Genomic DNA, 14,831 nt, shown 5'->3' with positions numbered 1-14,831 from the left:
AAAATGGGGAATAATATCAGGCAGGCATCACATTAATGAGGCTTTAGTCTCTTACAGGCTCTAGTTACTTGTCACTCCGTAACTGTGTTATCCCTTAAAGTCTACAAGGCATAGGATGGCACTAATAAAAATTGTGTTTAAAATGTTTCCTTGTATGGGCCGGGCGCAGTGGCTCACACTGTAATCCCAGCACTTTGGGAGGCCGAGGCAGGCAGAACACGAGGTCAAGAGATCGAGACCATTCTGGCCAACATGGTGAAACCCCATCTCTACTAAAAGTACAAAAATTAGCTGGGCGTGGTGGTGCTCGCCTGTAGTCCCAGTTACTTGGGAGGCTGAGGCAGGAGAATGGCGTGAACCTGGGAGGCGGAGCTTGCCGTGAGCTGAGATCACGCCACTGCACTGCAGCCTGGCGACAGAGGGAGACTCTGTCTCAAAAAAAAAAAAAAAAAAAAAAAAGTTTCCTTGTATGTTAGCCAGTCACTGGAACTTAAAAGCCCTGACCCACATATTAAAGCCATAAATCATGATTCAGTTTCCAAGCTCCCACTGAAATCTACCCAGCCTTTTAACAGAAACATATATAATTGCAGTGAAATGCCATCGTTATTCCATGCAGTCACAGTTCTAGTAAAAGCTGTGTAAGACATTTAAAATCCATACTAACAACTTTAGGGCAGGCACAGTGGCTCATGCCTATAATCCTAGCACTTTGGGAGGTCGAGGTAGAAGCACTGCTTGAGCCCAGGAGTTTGAGACCAGCCTGGGCAACATAGCAAAACCCTGTCTTCTCGAGAAAAATAAAATAGCCAGTCATGGTGGCACACACCTGTAGCACACACCAGCTACCCAGAAGGCTGAGGTGAGAGGATTGCTTCAGCCTGGGAAGTCAAGGCTGCAGTAGGCCATGATGGCATGGCACCACTACATTCCAGCCTGGACAAAAGTGAGAACCTCATCTCAAAAAATAAAAATAAAAATCAGTCGGGCGTGGTGGCTCACGCCTGTAATCCCAACACTTTGGGAGGCTGAGGTGGGTGGATGACCTGAGGTCAGGAGTTCGAGACCAGCCTGGCCAACATGGTGAAACCCTGTCTCTACTAAAAATACAAAAATCAGCCAGGCATGGTGGCACACGCCTGTAATCCCAGCTACTTGGGAGGCTGAGGCAGGAGAATCACTTGAAACCTGGGAGGTGGAGGTTGCAGTGAGCCGAGATCGTGCCACTGCACTCCAGCGACAAAGTGAGACTCCATCTCAAAAAAAAATAATGATAATAATTGAAAAAATAATAATAATAAAACAAAATCCACACTAACGACTTTACTTAGTATGTATTAGATAGGTAAGTAATTTCCTAATGTGTTACCGTAGTATTAATACAATTGGAAGAGAATGAAATTGAATGAGAAATGAATTTGCATTCATCTTGGAGAAAACCCAGCAAGGTCAATGAGAGGAAGTAGGGTAGGTTCTATGGCTCCTCTGAAGGGGGTTCTTTGCTCCTTCAGGGATTCCGAAGGTCAGTAACACTGTTTTATGTCTAATTTCCTTATACATGTGTCAACACCACTTCTCTTCTGCTTATTAACCAGGATCAAGGTTGCTTTTTGGCTCAGACATGAAATAAAAGCTAACCCCTTCCACCTTGAAGGCAACAAAATGTCATCACCACACTGATTTCGTACCTCATCAACCTGGGTTCTCCGTCTGGACATTTTCCCTACGGTTTATTTCCCAACTGCTGACTTTTCTCCAGCCCTCAGGGTCATTCCACAGCCTATCTAGCTGGCCTGGGTGGCAGAGCCCAGGGCTTGACAAGCTCGACCTCTGGGTTCCATTTGCAAATGAGGATCTAGGTCTGGGCCCAGTGCCTTGAGCACCAGCTAGATGAGCAAACAGCAGCCTGAGTGCCCCGTGGGGGTGGGGGTCCAACAGGACTCCCTCCCCAAGTCAGAGAGTGGTCTGGGGCACCTCAAGCTCACAGACATATCACATTATCCATGACCACAGAGGGGGAAGGGAGGGTCCTCATCACCATGACCCCAATCACAAGGAGTGGGCACAACACAGGTGTGTGTCTGTATGGGCCGTTGTGTGAATTCCAGCCTACTGAGCCTAGCTGACCTCAGAGGAGATGGAAAGGGTAGGGGCAGGATCCAGACGGCTGATCCCTACCCACCAGGCAGAGGAGAGGGGCAGAGCAGCATCTGCAGGGAGAGCTGGGCAGGGGCAAAGCAGATGCGCACACTCATTGGGCTCTTTCTGGTCCCAAAAGGCAATTCCATTAATTAGCTCAATAAAAAAAGCTTTCCATTCAAAGTATTTACAGACTCAAGGCTCCCCAAGAAACCAGGAAGTTACCTAACTTGCTACCAGGGAACAGAGGAAAGAGGTTGGAACCCCAGGTTTTCATTCTAGCTCTGCCAAAACTCACTGTGACCTTAGGCCTCTCCAACATAACCCGATGAGCTGGATCTCCATGATTCAAAGGACATTTTGGATTCAGAGGTGAAATCAGGCCTGGTGAAGAAGCTTTAAAGTCTGGTTTACCTTTATTCCATGTACATGTGGTGTATCTTCTTCCCTTTGTGTACGAGCTACTTGCCAATTCAACACTGCAAATACCTTTGGCCAAAGGCACTGGGCTGTCAAGTCTTTCTATCTGGCCCCCATGATCCCTGCTATTATTAGATCTGTTGCACCTTTTTTTTTTTTTTGTGAGACGGAGTCTCGCTCTGTCGCCCAGGCTGGAGTGCAGTGGCGCGATCTCGGCTCACAGCAAGCTCCGCCTCCCGGGTTCCTACCATTCTCCTGCCTCGGCCTCCCGAGTAGCTGGGACTACAGGCGCCCACCACCACGCCCGGCTAATTTTTTTTTTTTTTTTTTAGTAGAGACGGGGTTTCACCTGTGTTAGGCAGGATGCTCTCGATCTCCTGACCTCGTGATCCACCCGCCTCGGCCTCCCAAAGTGCTGGGATTACAGGCGTGAGCCACTGCGCCTGGCCGATCTGTTGCACCTTAATTACTTTCTTTCCTGACAGCTTTATTGAGATATAATTCACATACTATACAATCCACCCACTTAAAGTGTGCAATTCGATGGTTTCTGGTATAGTCACAAAGCTGTGTAACAATCAGCAGATTCTATTTTAGAACATTTTATCACTCTGCGAAGAAATCCTTTACCCACAGCAGTCTCTCCCCATTTCCTCCCAACTCCTCCACCTCCGGCATCCACTAATCTGCTGTCTCTATACATTGCCCATTCTGGACATTGCATATAAATTGAGTCATACAATATGTGGTCTTTTGTGTCTGGCTTCTATCACAATATTTTCAATCACTTTATTTTCTTTTAAGTTAACAAAATTACCTTTATAAATTACAAAGTCAATTCTCAAATGCCTGTATTCCTGGCAATCAAAAACAGCAATGCAAACTGAAGTGCACTAACAATCTTCAAACCTTGCTTGGACTTTGTTTTAATGTATTTTATTTTATTTTGTTTTATTTTTAGAGTCAGGATCTTGCTCTGTCTTCCAGGTTGGAGTGTGATGGTGTAATCAGAGCTCACTGTAGCCTCAAACTCCTAGGCTCCAGCGATCCTCTTTCCTCAGCATCCCAAGTAGCTGGGACTGCAGGGACATGCCACCACATTCGACTAATTTTTTAAATTTTTCATAGAGACAAGGTCTCACTATGTTGCCCAGGCTGGTCTTAAACTCCTGGCCTCGGCCTGGCATGGTGGCTAACGCCTATAATCCCAGCACTTTGGGAGGCCGAGGCAGGTGGATCACGAGGTCAGGAGTTCGAGACCAGCCTGGCCAACATGGTGAAACCCCGTCTCTATTTAAAAAATACAAAAATTAGCCAGGTGGTGGTGGGCGCCTGTAATCCCAGCTACTCGGGAGGCTAAGGCAGGAGAATCACCTGAACCCAGGAGGCAGAGGTTGCAGTGAGCTGAGATTGTGCCATTGCACTCCAGCATGGGTGACAAGAGCAAGACTCCGTCTCAAAAAAAACCAAACAAACAAACAAAAAAACTCCTGGCCTCAAGCAATCCTCTTGCATTGACCTCCCAAAGTGCTGGGATTATAAGTGTGAGCCACTGCTCCCAGCCTAGACTTTCTTTCACAAAGACTGTTGTTGGCCAGGCGCAGTGGCTCATGCCTGTAATCCCAACAGTTTAAGAGGTTGGGGTGGGCAGATCACTTAAGCCCAGGAGTTAATGACCAGCCTGGGCAACATGGCAAAACCCATTTCTACAAATAATACAAAAAATTAGCCAGATGTGGTGGCGCACACCTGTGGTGCCAGCTACTTGGAAGGCTGAGGCGGGAGGATCCCTTGAGCCTGGGAGGATGAGGCGGCAATGAGCTGTGATTGCACCACTGCACTCCAGCCTGGGTGACAGAATGAAACCCTGTCTCAAAAAAACAAAAACAGAAAATCAAAAAAGTCATTGTGAATAAGAAGAAAAAGACATGCCAAGTTTCCTGCCTGGAGATCTAACCCCTGGGCAAACGTCCAGTTAAGCCGCAGTCAAGCTTCAGGAAGATGACCTACTGGGTTGGGCTCTAATGCTGCGACTACAGTTGGTAGTCACAGCAACCAAGTTACAGGCTTTATTGTACCCGGGTTTGACTTACGTATTATTTCGAGCCAGCCATCACTAAGATCAGCGTAATTGGAGTTGCCTCTCATTGCAACGTGAGTCGCTTGTATTAATGAATCAAGTCTTTCAACAGCATTCTCCCTGCAAGAGAGTAAGACATTTCTCAGCTCATGGCCAGCAGGTCTTGTCCTAAAGTCATTTCCAGTGAATGTCCGGGTTTCACTTCCGAGTGCCTAAATTAAAAACTGCCAGAGGAACTGGCATTAAAAACTGGCTGGGTGTCACCCATGGACTAGGTGTGTCTGATGGCCTTCCCAGGATGGACCTACACACCTAGGGGAGAACATACAAAAGCAATCTTTTACTTTAGACTTAAAATGTTAGTAACTTAGCCGGGTGCAGTGGCTCACACCTGTAATCCCAACCCTTTGGGAGGCTGAGGTGGGAGGATTGCTTGAGCTCAGGAGTTCAAGACCAGCCTGGGCAACAGGGCAAAACCCTGCCTCTACAAAAAATACAAAAATTAGCCAGGCATGGTGGCATGCACCTATAGTTCCAACTACTCGGGAGGCTGAGGTGGAAGGAGCGCATAAGCCTGGTGAGGTTAAGGCTACAGTGAGCTGAGATCGTACCACTGCACTCCAGCCTGGGTGACAGAGCAAGATCCTGTCTCAAAAAAAAAAAAATGTTAGTAACTTAAGTTGGGAATCACACGGTTCACAAACTCTGCTGACTGTCACCAAACTTAGGAGGTAGTTAGAGCACACATCAAGTTAGCAGGATACATTCGTGGGCCAGAGTGATCCAACAGTAAAAGTAACCTAAATATCTAGCTGGAATTTTGAGTCATAAAATTAAGTGAAGACTAAGAGTTGGAACGTAGCATTCCCTCCTTCCCAGTACTGTCACTGGAGGGTACAAATCTCATGAACTGCAGGAGAGGGACTCTGCCCATGGACTCAGGCCTCAAAACCTATAATCAGGAGCTGCTGCCAATAATTTATACCAGTTTTCCTTAACTTCTCAATGTTACCCCCATTTCTTCCTGCTTCCCAAAGAACTACACATCTTGGGATATGTAACAGATAAAACGTGTGTAAGAATGCATGCATGCCGGGCATAATGGTTCATGCTTGTAACCCCAGCACTTTGGGAGGCCAAGGCAGGAGGATCGTTTGAGCCCAGCAGTTTGAGAGCAGCCTGAGCAACACGGTGAAACCCCATCTCTACAAAAAATATGAAAAATCAGCGAGGCACACACCTGTACTCCAAGATACTCGGGAGGGTGAAGTGGGAGGATCGCCTGAGCTCGAGAGGGTCAGGCTGCAACGAGCCATGATCACACCACTGCGCTCCAGTCTGGGTGATGGAGTGAGACCTTGTCTCAAAAAACAAATAAGCCAAAAAGAACGCATGCAATCAAAACCACAATGAGATACCACTTAGTATCTATTAGGATGGCTACTGTCAAAAAAAAACAAAAACAAAAAAACAAAAAACAAGGCTGGGCACAGTGGCTCACAGCTGTAATCCCAGCACTTTAGGAGGCTGAGGAGGGCAGATCACCTGAGGTCAGGAGTTCGAGACCAGCCTGACCAACATGGAGAAACCCCATCTCTACTAAAAATACAAAATTAGCCGGGTGAGGTGGCACATGCCTGTAATCCCAGCTACTCAGGAGGCTGAGGCAGGAGAATCACTTGAACCTGGGAGGCGGAGGCTGCAGTGAGCCGAGATTATGCCATTGCACTCCAGCCTGGGCAACAAGAGTGAAACTCTGTCTCAAAAAGAAAACAAAAACAAAAACAGAACATAGGCCAGCAGAGTGACTCATGCCTGTAATCTCAGCACTTTAGGAGGCCAAGGCAGGTGGAAGACCACCTGAGCCTGGGGAGGTTGGGGCTGCAGTAAGCCATGATTGCACCACTGCACCCCAGCCTGGGAAACACAGTGAGACCCTGTCTCAAAAAAAAAAAAAAAAAAAAAAAGTTAATCACCCCAGTTACACTTTGCTCTGGCCTTTTTCATAGCTCTAGGAGTATAAGGTTCCAATGAGGCCAGGCGCGGTGGCTTACGCCTATAATCCCAGCACTTTGGGAGGCCAAGGTGGGCAAGGTCACTTGAGGTTAGGAGTTTGAGACCAACATTGTGAAACCCCATCACTACTAAAAATACAAAAAAAATCAGCCAGGCGTGGTGGTGCATGCCTGTAATCCCAGCTGCTAGGGAGGCTAAGGCAGGATAATTGCTTGAACCGGAGAGGCAGAAGCTGCAATGAGCTGAGATCGCACCACTGCACTCCAGCCTAGGTGACAAAGTGAGACTTCATCTCAACAAAAAAAACCACACAACAACAACAAAAAAGGTTCCAATGAGCTGAACAAACTTTGGCAGAGACATTTGTTTAAATGTGGATGAAATTTGCTTAAAGGTGGATGAACTGGCTTTAGTCCCAAGAAAAAGTTTATTTTCCCTCATATTGATGTTTGAATCAACTCTAAATTGTATTACATGTCTGTATTTATTATCACTTTTACACATTTTAATTGACTCTAATTTTTCATATTCATGCTGTCTTTGATATTCATGTAGTGAATTAATTCTAGGCAAACCATTCACATTGCCGATATATTCACCAATGAAACACTCACCTGAGCTGAGTACAATTTTCATTAATCCTGACTTCTAACAGGCATCCAGAGAGTACATTTTCTCCAAATAAAATGGGTTTGAAAGTTGCTGATGTACACAGACCCCTTCCAGCTATAAAAGAAAAAGATTGTCCTCTTGCTACTTTTTGCTAAACAAAAGTAAAGATTAACTTCAGTTTTCCGTGAAAAACAGAAAACAGTAAGTAGAAATAAAGTTGCCAGTTTTCAAAAACTGAGATCACTGTTAGTCTAATCCTTTCAAAGCTGAACAAAGGTGCCTTTATCAGACTTCTCAGATCCTGAGCGGTGGTTTCTTCAGAAGTGACACTGCCTCTGGCAGATGTGCGTAATTACCCCTGAAGCACAGATTTCCTGCAGTTCAGAATGAAGTTATTTTCATGTCTCCAATTAGCACCATCCTGGGCTACAGGCAACAATAACATTGGACTCTCAAGCCAATCTCTTATTTCAATCTCTTCTACTAGCAACCAGCACTTCAGGTGCAAACAATGTTAGCATTCCTTTTTAAAAAGCTGTAGAAGCAGGAAAAACCATCACCACTGTTATTCAGCAGCATGTACCTCTCTGCTAAATAAACCAACTGGGCTTTAAAATAATTGATTGCTTGATTAGATTCAAAATATGGTAATACTTCTAACACCAATTTGCCAAAGGGCTAATCATAATGACCAAACCGGATTACCCAATTGCCAAAGATGTAAAGTGGTGACATTATTCATCCTGTTGGTATTTAGAGCTCGGACAGGCTTGCCAAGTTGGTAACCTAGACAAACACAACAAAGGAACGTGAGCCTGTTTCCTCCAGCATAGCAAGCCCTAACTCTGCAAATAATACAAGAGTCATGCACAAGGGAAGAAAACACATAGGCGAAGCTTTTGAAAATACCCTTGAGAGAAAGATGGCACCTTCGTGTCTCTCAAAAAAAAAACTAGCTAAAGAGAAAGAATGCTTCACATTTACAGCAACTTGTTACTATGTACAACAGACTATGTAAAAAAAAAAAATTACATTGTTATCACAAAAAGAATACCATGTCGGCCAGGCGTAGTGGCTCACGCCTGTAATCCTAGCACTTTGGGAGGCCAAGGTGGGTGGATCACCTGAGGTCAGGAGTTCGAGACCAGTATGGCCAATATGGCAAAACCCCGTCTCTACTAAAAGTACAAAAATTTGCTGAGGGTGTTGGTGGGCACCTGTAATCCCAGCTACTTGGGAGGCTGAGGCAGGAGAATTGCTTGAACCTGGAAGGTGGAGGTTGCAGTGAGCCCAAATCGTGCCATTGCACTCCAGCCTGGGTGACAAGAGTGAAACTCCATCTCAAAAAAAAAAAAAAAAAATGAATACAGTGCCACAACAGAGAATAAAGAGGCTGGGGCAGTGGCTCATGCCTGTAATCACAACACTTTGGGAGGCTAAGGCCAGGGGATCACTTGAGGTCAGGAGTTCAAGACCAGCCTGGCCAACACGGTGAACAACAGCCTATCTCTACTAAAAATATATAAATTATATTAAAGTGAGCAACCCTGCAAGCCTCTCTTTGGAGAAGTAGCAGATGAATAAAGCTTCCTGTGTTGTGTGATTAAAAAAAAAAAAAAAAAAAGCCAGGCATGGTGGTGTGCACCTGTAATCCCAGCTACTCAGGAGGCTGAGGCAAGAAAATCTCTTGAACCCAGGAGGTGCAGGTTGCAGTGAGCCGAGATTGCACCACTGCACTCCAGACTGGGCAACAGAGCAAGACTCCGTCTCAAAAAAAGAAAAAGAGAAAATAAGGAAAAAGGTCAGAGTCAGAAACTAAAATTGGAGAGAGTTACTTATAACCATCCTGATGGCTGGGAGTGTTGAACTAAAGTATGTTTGTAAGATCAATGACTGGCATATACTCATCTTACCTGGATTTCCAGATAATTCTTCTTCATTACCGCTATTATAGCTTAAAAATTTTACTACAAATCTCTGTGTCATTATCCCTAGAAATAAAACAAAATAAAATATAATGTGCACCATTTCACTAGGAAAAGAAATTATTCTCCATAGTGTTTACCTTAAAATTGCATTTTGTCATACAAAGTGTACTCTCGTTAATTAAATCATAAATGCACATAAGAAACAAGTCTAACTTAGTTTTATGGGTTATAATTATAAGAATCTTGAAAAGAGAAAAAAAAATACTTTTCAGTGAAAGCATGCTTGCTACCCTCATCAAAGTTACCTTTCTGGTGGGCATTAATCTCTGCCCTAATAATTTTAACATTTATTTCACTGATGGTATTATTATTCCATTTGAAAATATAATGTTCTTCCACATTCACAATTCTGGGGGCTGATCCGTTATTTAAAGGAGTTTCTGCAAATACAAGAATATGTTCATAAATTAAAGACCCTCTTTGAGCCTGACTCTGTTACTGGGAGGTTCTCTCTGCTTGCGTGGCCTTCCCCAAGTGCCCTGCCCCTGCCCTCCCTATCTCCAGCTCCCTAACATGGCACGGTCACCGCTTCCTTGAGGAACCCTGCCCTGGTCCCACCAAGTCAGCATTAACTGCCTCTTCTATGCCATCACAGTACCCAGAATGAGATCTGTTCCTTTCATTTCTATATCTCCAGCACCTGGCTCATAGCTTGCCATGGAGCATGCACTTGGTAAAATGTTTGTGAGATGAAAGACCAGAGGGTCAGTTCCGCCAGGGCAGGGGCCCGCTATCTAGTTCCCTACTACGACGTAGGAACTCCACTAACATTTGATGAGCTAATGAATAAATTTGAGAAGTACAACACATCAGAAAGAGACACCCAGCACTTGGGGAGGCCGAGGTGGGCAGATCACCTGAGGTCAAGAGTTTGAGACCAGCCTGGCCAGCATGGCGAAACCCTGTCTCTACTAAAAATACAAAAATTAGGCCGGGCGCGGTGGCTCATGCCTGTAATCCCAGCACTTTGGGAGGCTGAGGCAGGCAGATCACGAGGTCAGGAGTTCAAGACCAGCCTGGCCAACACAGTGAAACCCCCCTCTCTACTAACAATACAAAAAATTAGCCAGGCATGGGGGCAGGCACCTGTAATCCCAGCTACTCGGGAGGCTGAGGCAGAAGAATCGCTTGAACCCAGGAGGCAGAGGTTGCAGTGAGTGGAGATTGTGTCACTACACTCCAGCCTGGGTGACAGAGTGAGACTGTCTCAAAAAAAAAAAAAAAATACAAAAAAATACAAAAATTAGCCGGGATTGGTGGCAGGTGCCTGTAATCCCAGCTACTCAGGAGGCTAAGGCATGAGAATTGCTTGAACCTGGGAGATGGAGGGTACAGTGAGCTGAGATCACCCTACTGCACTCCAGCCTGGGCGACAGAGCAAGACTCTGTCTCCAATTAAAAAAAAAAAGAAAAGAAAGAAACAAACAGTATCCTTCATTAAAAATTAAAGTTCTGGTAAAATTAGCCAAACTGAGCCAGCCAGTCACGGTGGCTCACGCCTGTAACCCCTGCACTTTGGGAGGCCAAGGCAGGTGGATCACCTGAGGTCAGGAGTTCGAAACCAGCCTGGCCAACGTGGTGAAACCCCATCTCTACTAAAATACAAAAATTAGCCAGGCATATGGTGGTGGACACCTGTAATCCCAGCTACTTGAGAGACTGAGGCAGGAGAACTGCTTGAACCCAGGAAGTGGAGGTTATAGTGAGCCAAGATTACACCACTGCACTCCAGCCTGGGTGACAGAGCAAGAATCCATCTCAAAAAAAAAAAAAAAAAAAATCTTCCAAACTCTACGTAACTTATTTGGCTGCATCACAATTGGAAAGTTTAATTATCAAAAAAAAAAAAAAAAAGGAAAGAAAGCAAAAAGTGAAAATGCTGTGCCCTAAAAAGTTCTTTAACTGGTCGGGCGTGGTGGCTCACACCTATAATCCCAGCACTTTGGGAGGCCAAGGCGAGTGGATCACCTGAGGTCGGGAGTTCGAGACCAGCCTGACCAACAGGGAGAAACCCCGTCTCTACTAAAAATACAAAATTAGCTGGGTGTGGTGGCGGGTGACTATAATCCCAGCTACTCAGGGGGCTGAGGCAGGAGAATCGCTTGAACTCAGGAGGTGGAGGTTGCAGTGAGCCGAGATCATGCCATTGCACACCAGCCTGGGTGATAAGAACAAAACTCCGCCTCAAAAAAAAAAAAAAAAAAAAAAAGAATTCTTTAACTATCAAACATTTAAGAAAAGGTTCATGGAAGCTGGAACTAGAAGGGTCGGTGGATCTCAGAGAATCCAGGACTGTGGAGGAGCAGGCTCAAGGTCACAGAGAGCACTCTAAAGCCCAGCAGGACAGAACGAGGAACAAATGAAATGCTCCTGGCAGATTTTTCTAACTATTGTGAGCCTTTTTAAATGACTAACAAAAATATACGCTCTGAGGGTATATATTACTTGTAAGAAATGACATATCTGTTTCTGAAGAAATGACGTCGAAGTGTAACATTAAATACCTGTATTGGTGATGAATTTGTCTAGGTCAGTTGCTTCCTCATAGATCACTTTTGGTGTAACTATGCCTAAAGAGATAACATAAATTAACTTCCACAGGCGTACACATGGCCTACCATGATCACACTTACTCAAAGTATAGCTTACAAAGTAAATATGGTGACTGCAACTGCCCAGGGTGCTGACTACAAAACCCTCCCCACTCCCCAAAAACCATCAGATAGGAGTCCCCATCCTCTTAGCATCTAATTATAACTGAGGAAGAAAATCCACAACAAACACACAAACAAACAAAAACCAGGGTCACTGTGACATAAAAACAAATATGCAGTTCACTGCTGGTGGCAATACAAAATGGTGCAGACGCTGTAGAAAACAATTGGCCGGGCGCAGGGGCTCACGCCTATAATCCCAGCACTTTGGGAGGCCGAGGCAGGCAGATTGCCTGAGGTCAGGAGTTTGAGACCAGTCTGGCCAACATGGTGAAACCTCCTCTCTACTAAAAATACAAAAAAATTAGCCGGGCGCGGTGGCTCATGCCTGTAATCCCGGCACTCTGGGAGGCCGAGGTGGGCGGATCACCTGAGGTCAGGAGTTCGAGATCTGCCTGGCCAACATGGTGAAATCAGATCTCTACTAAACTTCGTCTCTACTAAAAATACAAAAATTAGCAGGGCGTGGTGGTGGGTGCCTGTAATCCCAGCTACTCGGGAGGCTGAGGCAGGAGAATCGCTTGAACCCAGGAGGTGGAGGTTGCCGTGAGCCGAGATTGCGCCATCGCACTCCAGCCTGGGGGACAAGAGCGAGACTTGGTCTCAAAAAAAAAAAAATTAGCCAGGTGTGGTGGCACATGCCTGTAATCTCAGCTACTTGGGAGGCTGAGGCAGGGGAATCGCTTGAACCAGGGAGGTGGAGGTTGCAGCGAGCCGAGATCACGTCACTGCACTCCAGCCTGGGTGACAGAGCAAGACTCCCTCTCAAAAAAAAACAAAAAAACCAAAAAAAACAATTTGGTGGGTCCTCAAGAAGTCATATTAGCATGACCTGTCAGTTCCACTCCTAGGTGTCTACCCAAAAGAAACAAAAACACACATCTACACAAAAACTTGGACACGAGTGTTCATGGCAGCACTATTCACAACAGTCAAAGATGAAAACAACCCACATGTCCATCAACTGACGAATGGACAAACACAATGTGCTCTGTCCATGCAACGGACCATGATTCAGCCATAAAAAGGAATGAAGCGCTGCCACACGCTACAACACAGATGAACCATGGAACACCATGCTCAGTGAAAGAAGCCAGACACAAAAGGCCACATAGCGTATGATTCTGTTTCTAGGGAACACCCAGAATAAGCAATCCACGGAGACAGAAAGCAGATTGGTGGCTGCCAGGGGCTGAGGGAAGAGGGGTAGGGAGTGACTGCTAATGGGTACAGATGCCCTTCTGAGGCGATGAAACGTTCTGGAACTAGAGAGAGGTGATGGTGGCACAACAGTGTGGAAGGTACTAATGTCAATGAATTGTACACTTTAAAAGGGTTAATTCTGGTGGGACGCGATGGCTTACACCTGTAATCCCAGCACTTTGGGAGGCCTAGGAGAGTGGATCACCTGAGGTCAGGAGTTCAAGGCCAGCCTGGCCAACACGGTGAAACCCCATCTTTACCAAAAACACAAAAATTAGCCAGGCATGGTGGCAGGCACCTGTAGTCCCAGCTACTCGGGAAGCTGAGGCAGGAGAATCGCTTGAACTTAGGAGGCAGAGGGTACAGTGAGCCGAGATCGCGCCACTGCACTCCAACCTGCGTGATGGAGAAACAAACAAAAAGGCTAATTTTATGTTATTTGAATTTTACTTCAATTTCAAAATAATTAATATGCAATATGCTGTCTTATGGAACTAAACTTTTTCCAAAGAAAATAATTGGCAGTTCAAATATTATTTGAAGTTGAACCAGTAGAAATGATTTATATTCTCATGAGATCATACTTTATATTCATGTTTGGGCCTGTGTTCTTTTTTCAAAGAAATGTAACATACCTCCTAAGGCAACATTCTTTATCTTCGCATTGATAATACCATCTCGTTCTTGGTATAGTTCCAAATTAGTAATGCATTTAACATCAAAATTGTGAAGAAATGCCACTGGGGCGTTCTGCATACACTGCCCAGCCAGGGACACCTGAGGGAGAAGGGCAAAGCCAACAGATTTATGGCCTCTCTCCTCATCATACAAAACAGATCAGCATCCCTTAAAATTGGTCTTTCTGCAGCCTGCTCCCATTGCTGGTCTGGTTTCAGCAACGGCAAGTTCACTGACTAGTTGACCCGCTTTAGCAAAACATCTAACTGATTTGCCCATCAAGGTCTGGAAGCCACTGGTTGTGGAGTCACAGTAAATATTGTCTAATAAAAACAAAGAAAATCCCTTGTCCTGTTCTATTTAGTTTGCAGAGACATGACTATATTTAACTTCATGTTCTCTCCCTCATCACAACCAGAGTTTAATACCATAAAAATGGATTCATATGAATAGGAAAGAGAAACTTTCACCTCCCATGCTTTCTTCCCACAAATAACACTCCTCATAATGTTGAACTTAAAAAAAGATTTCAGGTTGGGAGCAGTGGCTCACACCTGTAATCCCATCATTTTGGAAGGCTGTAGTGGGAGAATCATTTGAGCCCAGGAGTTCAAGACCAACCTGGGCAACATAGCAAGACCCTGTCTCTACAAAAAGTAAAAAATTAACCGGGTATAATGGCATGCACCTATAGTCCCAGCTACTTGGGAGGCTGAGGTGGGAGGATTGCTTGAGCCCATGAGATGGAGGCTGCAGTGAGCTGTGACTACACTCACTACACTCCAGCCTGGGCGACAGAGCAAGACCCTGTCATTCATTCACTCGTGCATTCATATATAGATATACAAATGATTCCATATACAACCTTACAGCCTTAAAATATTTTTCAAAATTCTAGAATGGTAAATAAAATGATGTATTTATCTAACCATTGTTTTTTATACTGGACCCTACTTGAGGGTAGTGAGTAGGCGGAGGGAG

At 45.1% G+C, this 14,831-nt stretch overlaps 1 protein-coding gene across 4 annotated transcripts in view; it reads right to left on the bottom strand.

The window, feature by feature from the left end:
- The window catches only part of TCTN2 (tectonic family member 2), a 37,462-nt gene that overhangs the window by 3,918 nt on the left and 18,713 nt on the right, over positions 1-14,831 (bottom strand). For 2 of the 4 annotated variants that reach the window (XM_063593758.1, XM_055096330.2), the window contains exons 8-15: positions 13,808-13,949; positions 11,760-11,825; positions 9,501-9,635; positions 9,181-9,258; positions 7,973-8,053; positions 7,270-7,381; positions 4,653-4,759; positions 17-4,426 (exon numbers count right to left, since the gene is read on the bottom strand). In XM_063593758.1, the coding sequence (XP_063449828.1) occupies positions 4,266-4,426; positions 4,653-4,759; positions 7,270-7,381; positions 7,973-8,053; positions 9,181-9,258; positions 9,501-9,635; positions 11,760-11,825; positions 13,808-13,949 (882 nt within the window). In that variant the 3' untranslated portion in view covers positions 17-4,265. Of the gene's footprint in view, positions 1-16; positions 4,427-4,652; positions 4,760-7,269; positions 7,382-7,972; positions 8,054-9,180; positions 9,259-9,500; positions 9,636-11,759; positions 11,826-13,807; positions 13,950-14,831 lie in introns of those variants that run through there. The other 2 variants (XM_008964481.4, XM_003812092.4) reach the window with 1 other exon arrangement.

This window comes from Pan paniscus, chromosome 10 (assembly GCF_029289425.2).
Source record: "Pan paniscus chromosome 10, NHGRI_mPanPan1-v2.0_pri, whole genome shotgun sequence".
Classification (NCBI taxonomy): domain Eukaryota; kingdom Metazoa; phylum Chordata; class Mammalia; order Primates; family Hominidae; genus Pan; species Pan paniscus.
The sequence above is the reverse complement of the archived record's forward strand: the minus strand, read 5'-3'. Positions and strand labels throughout refer to the sequence as shown.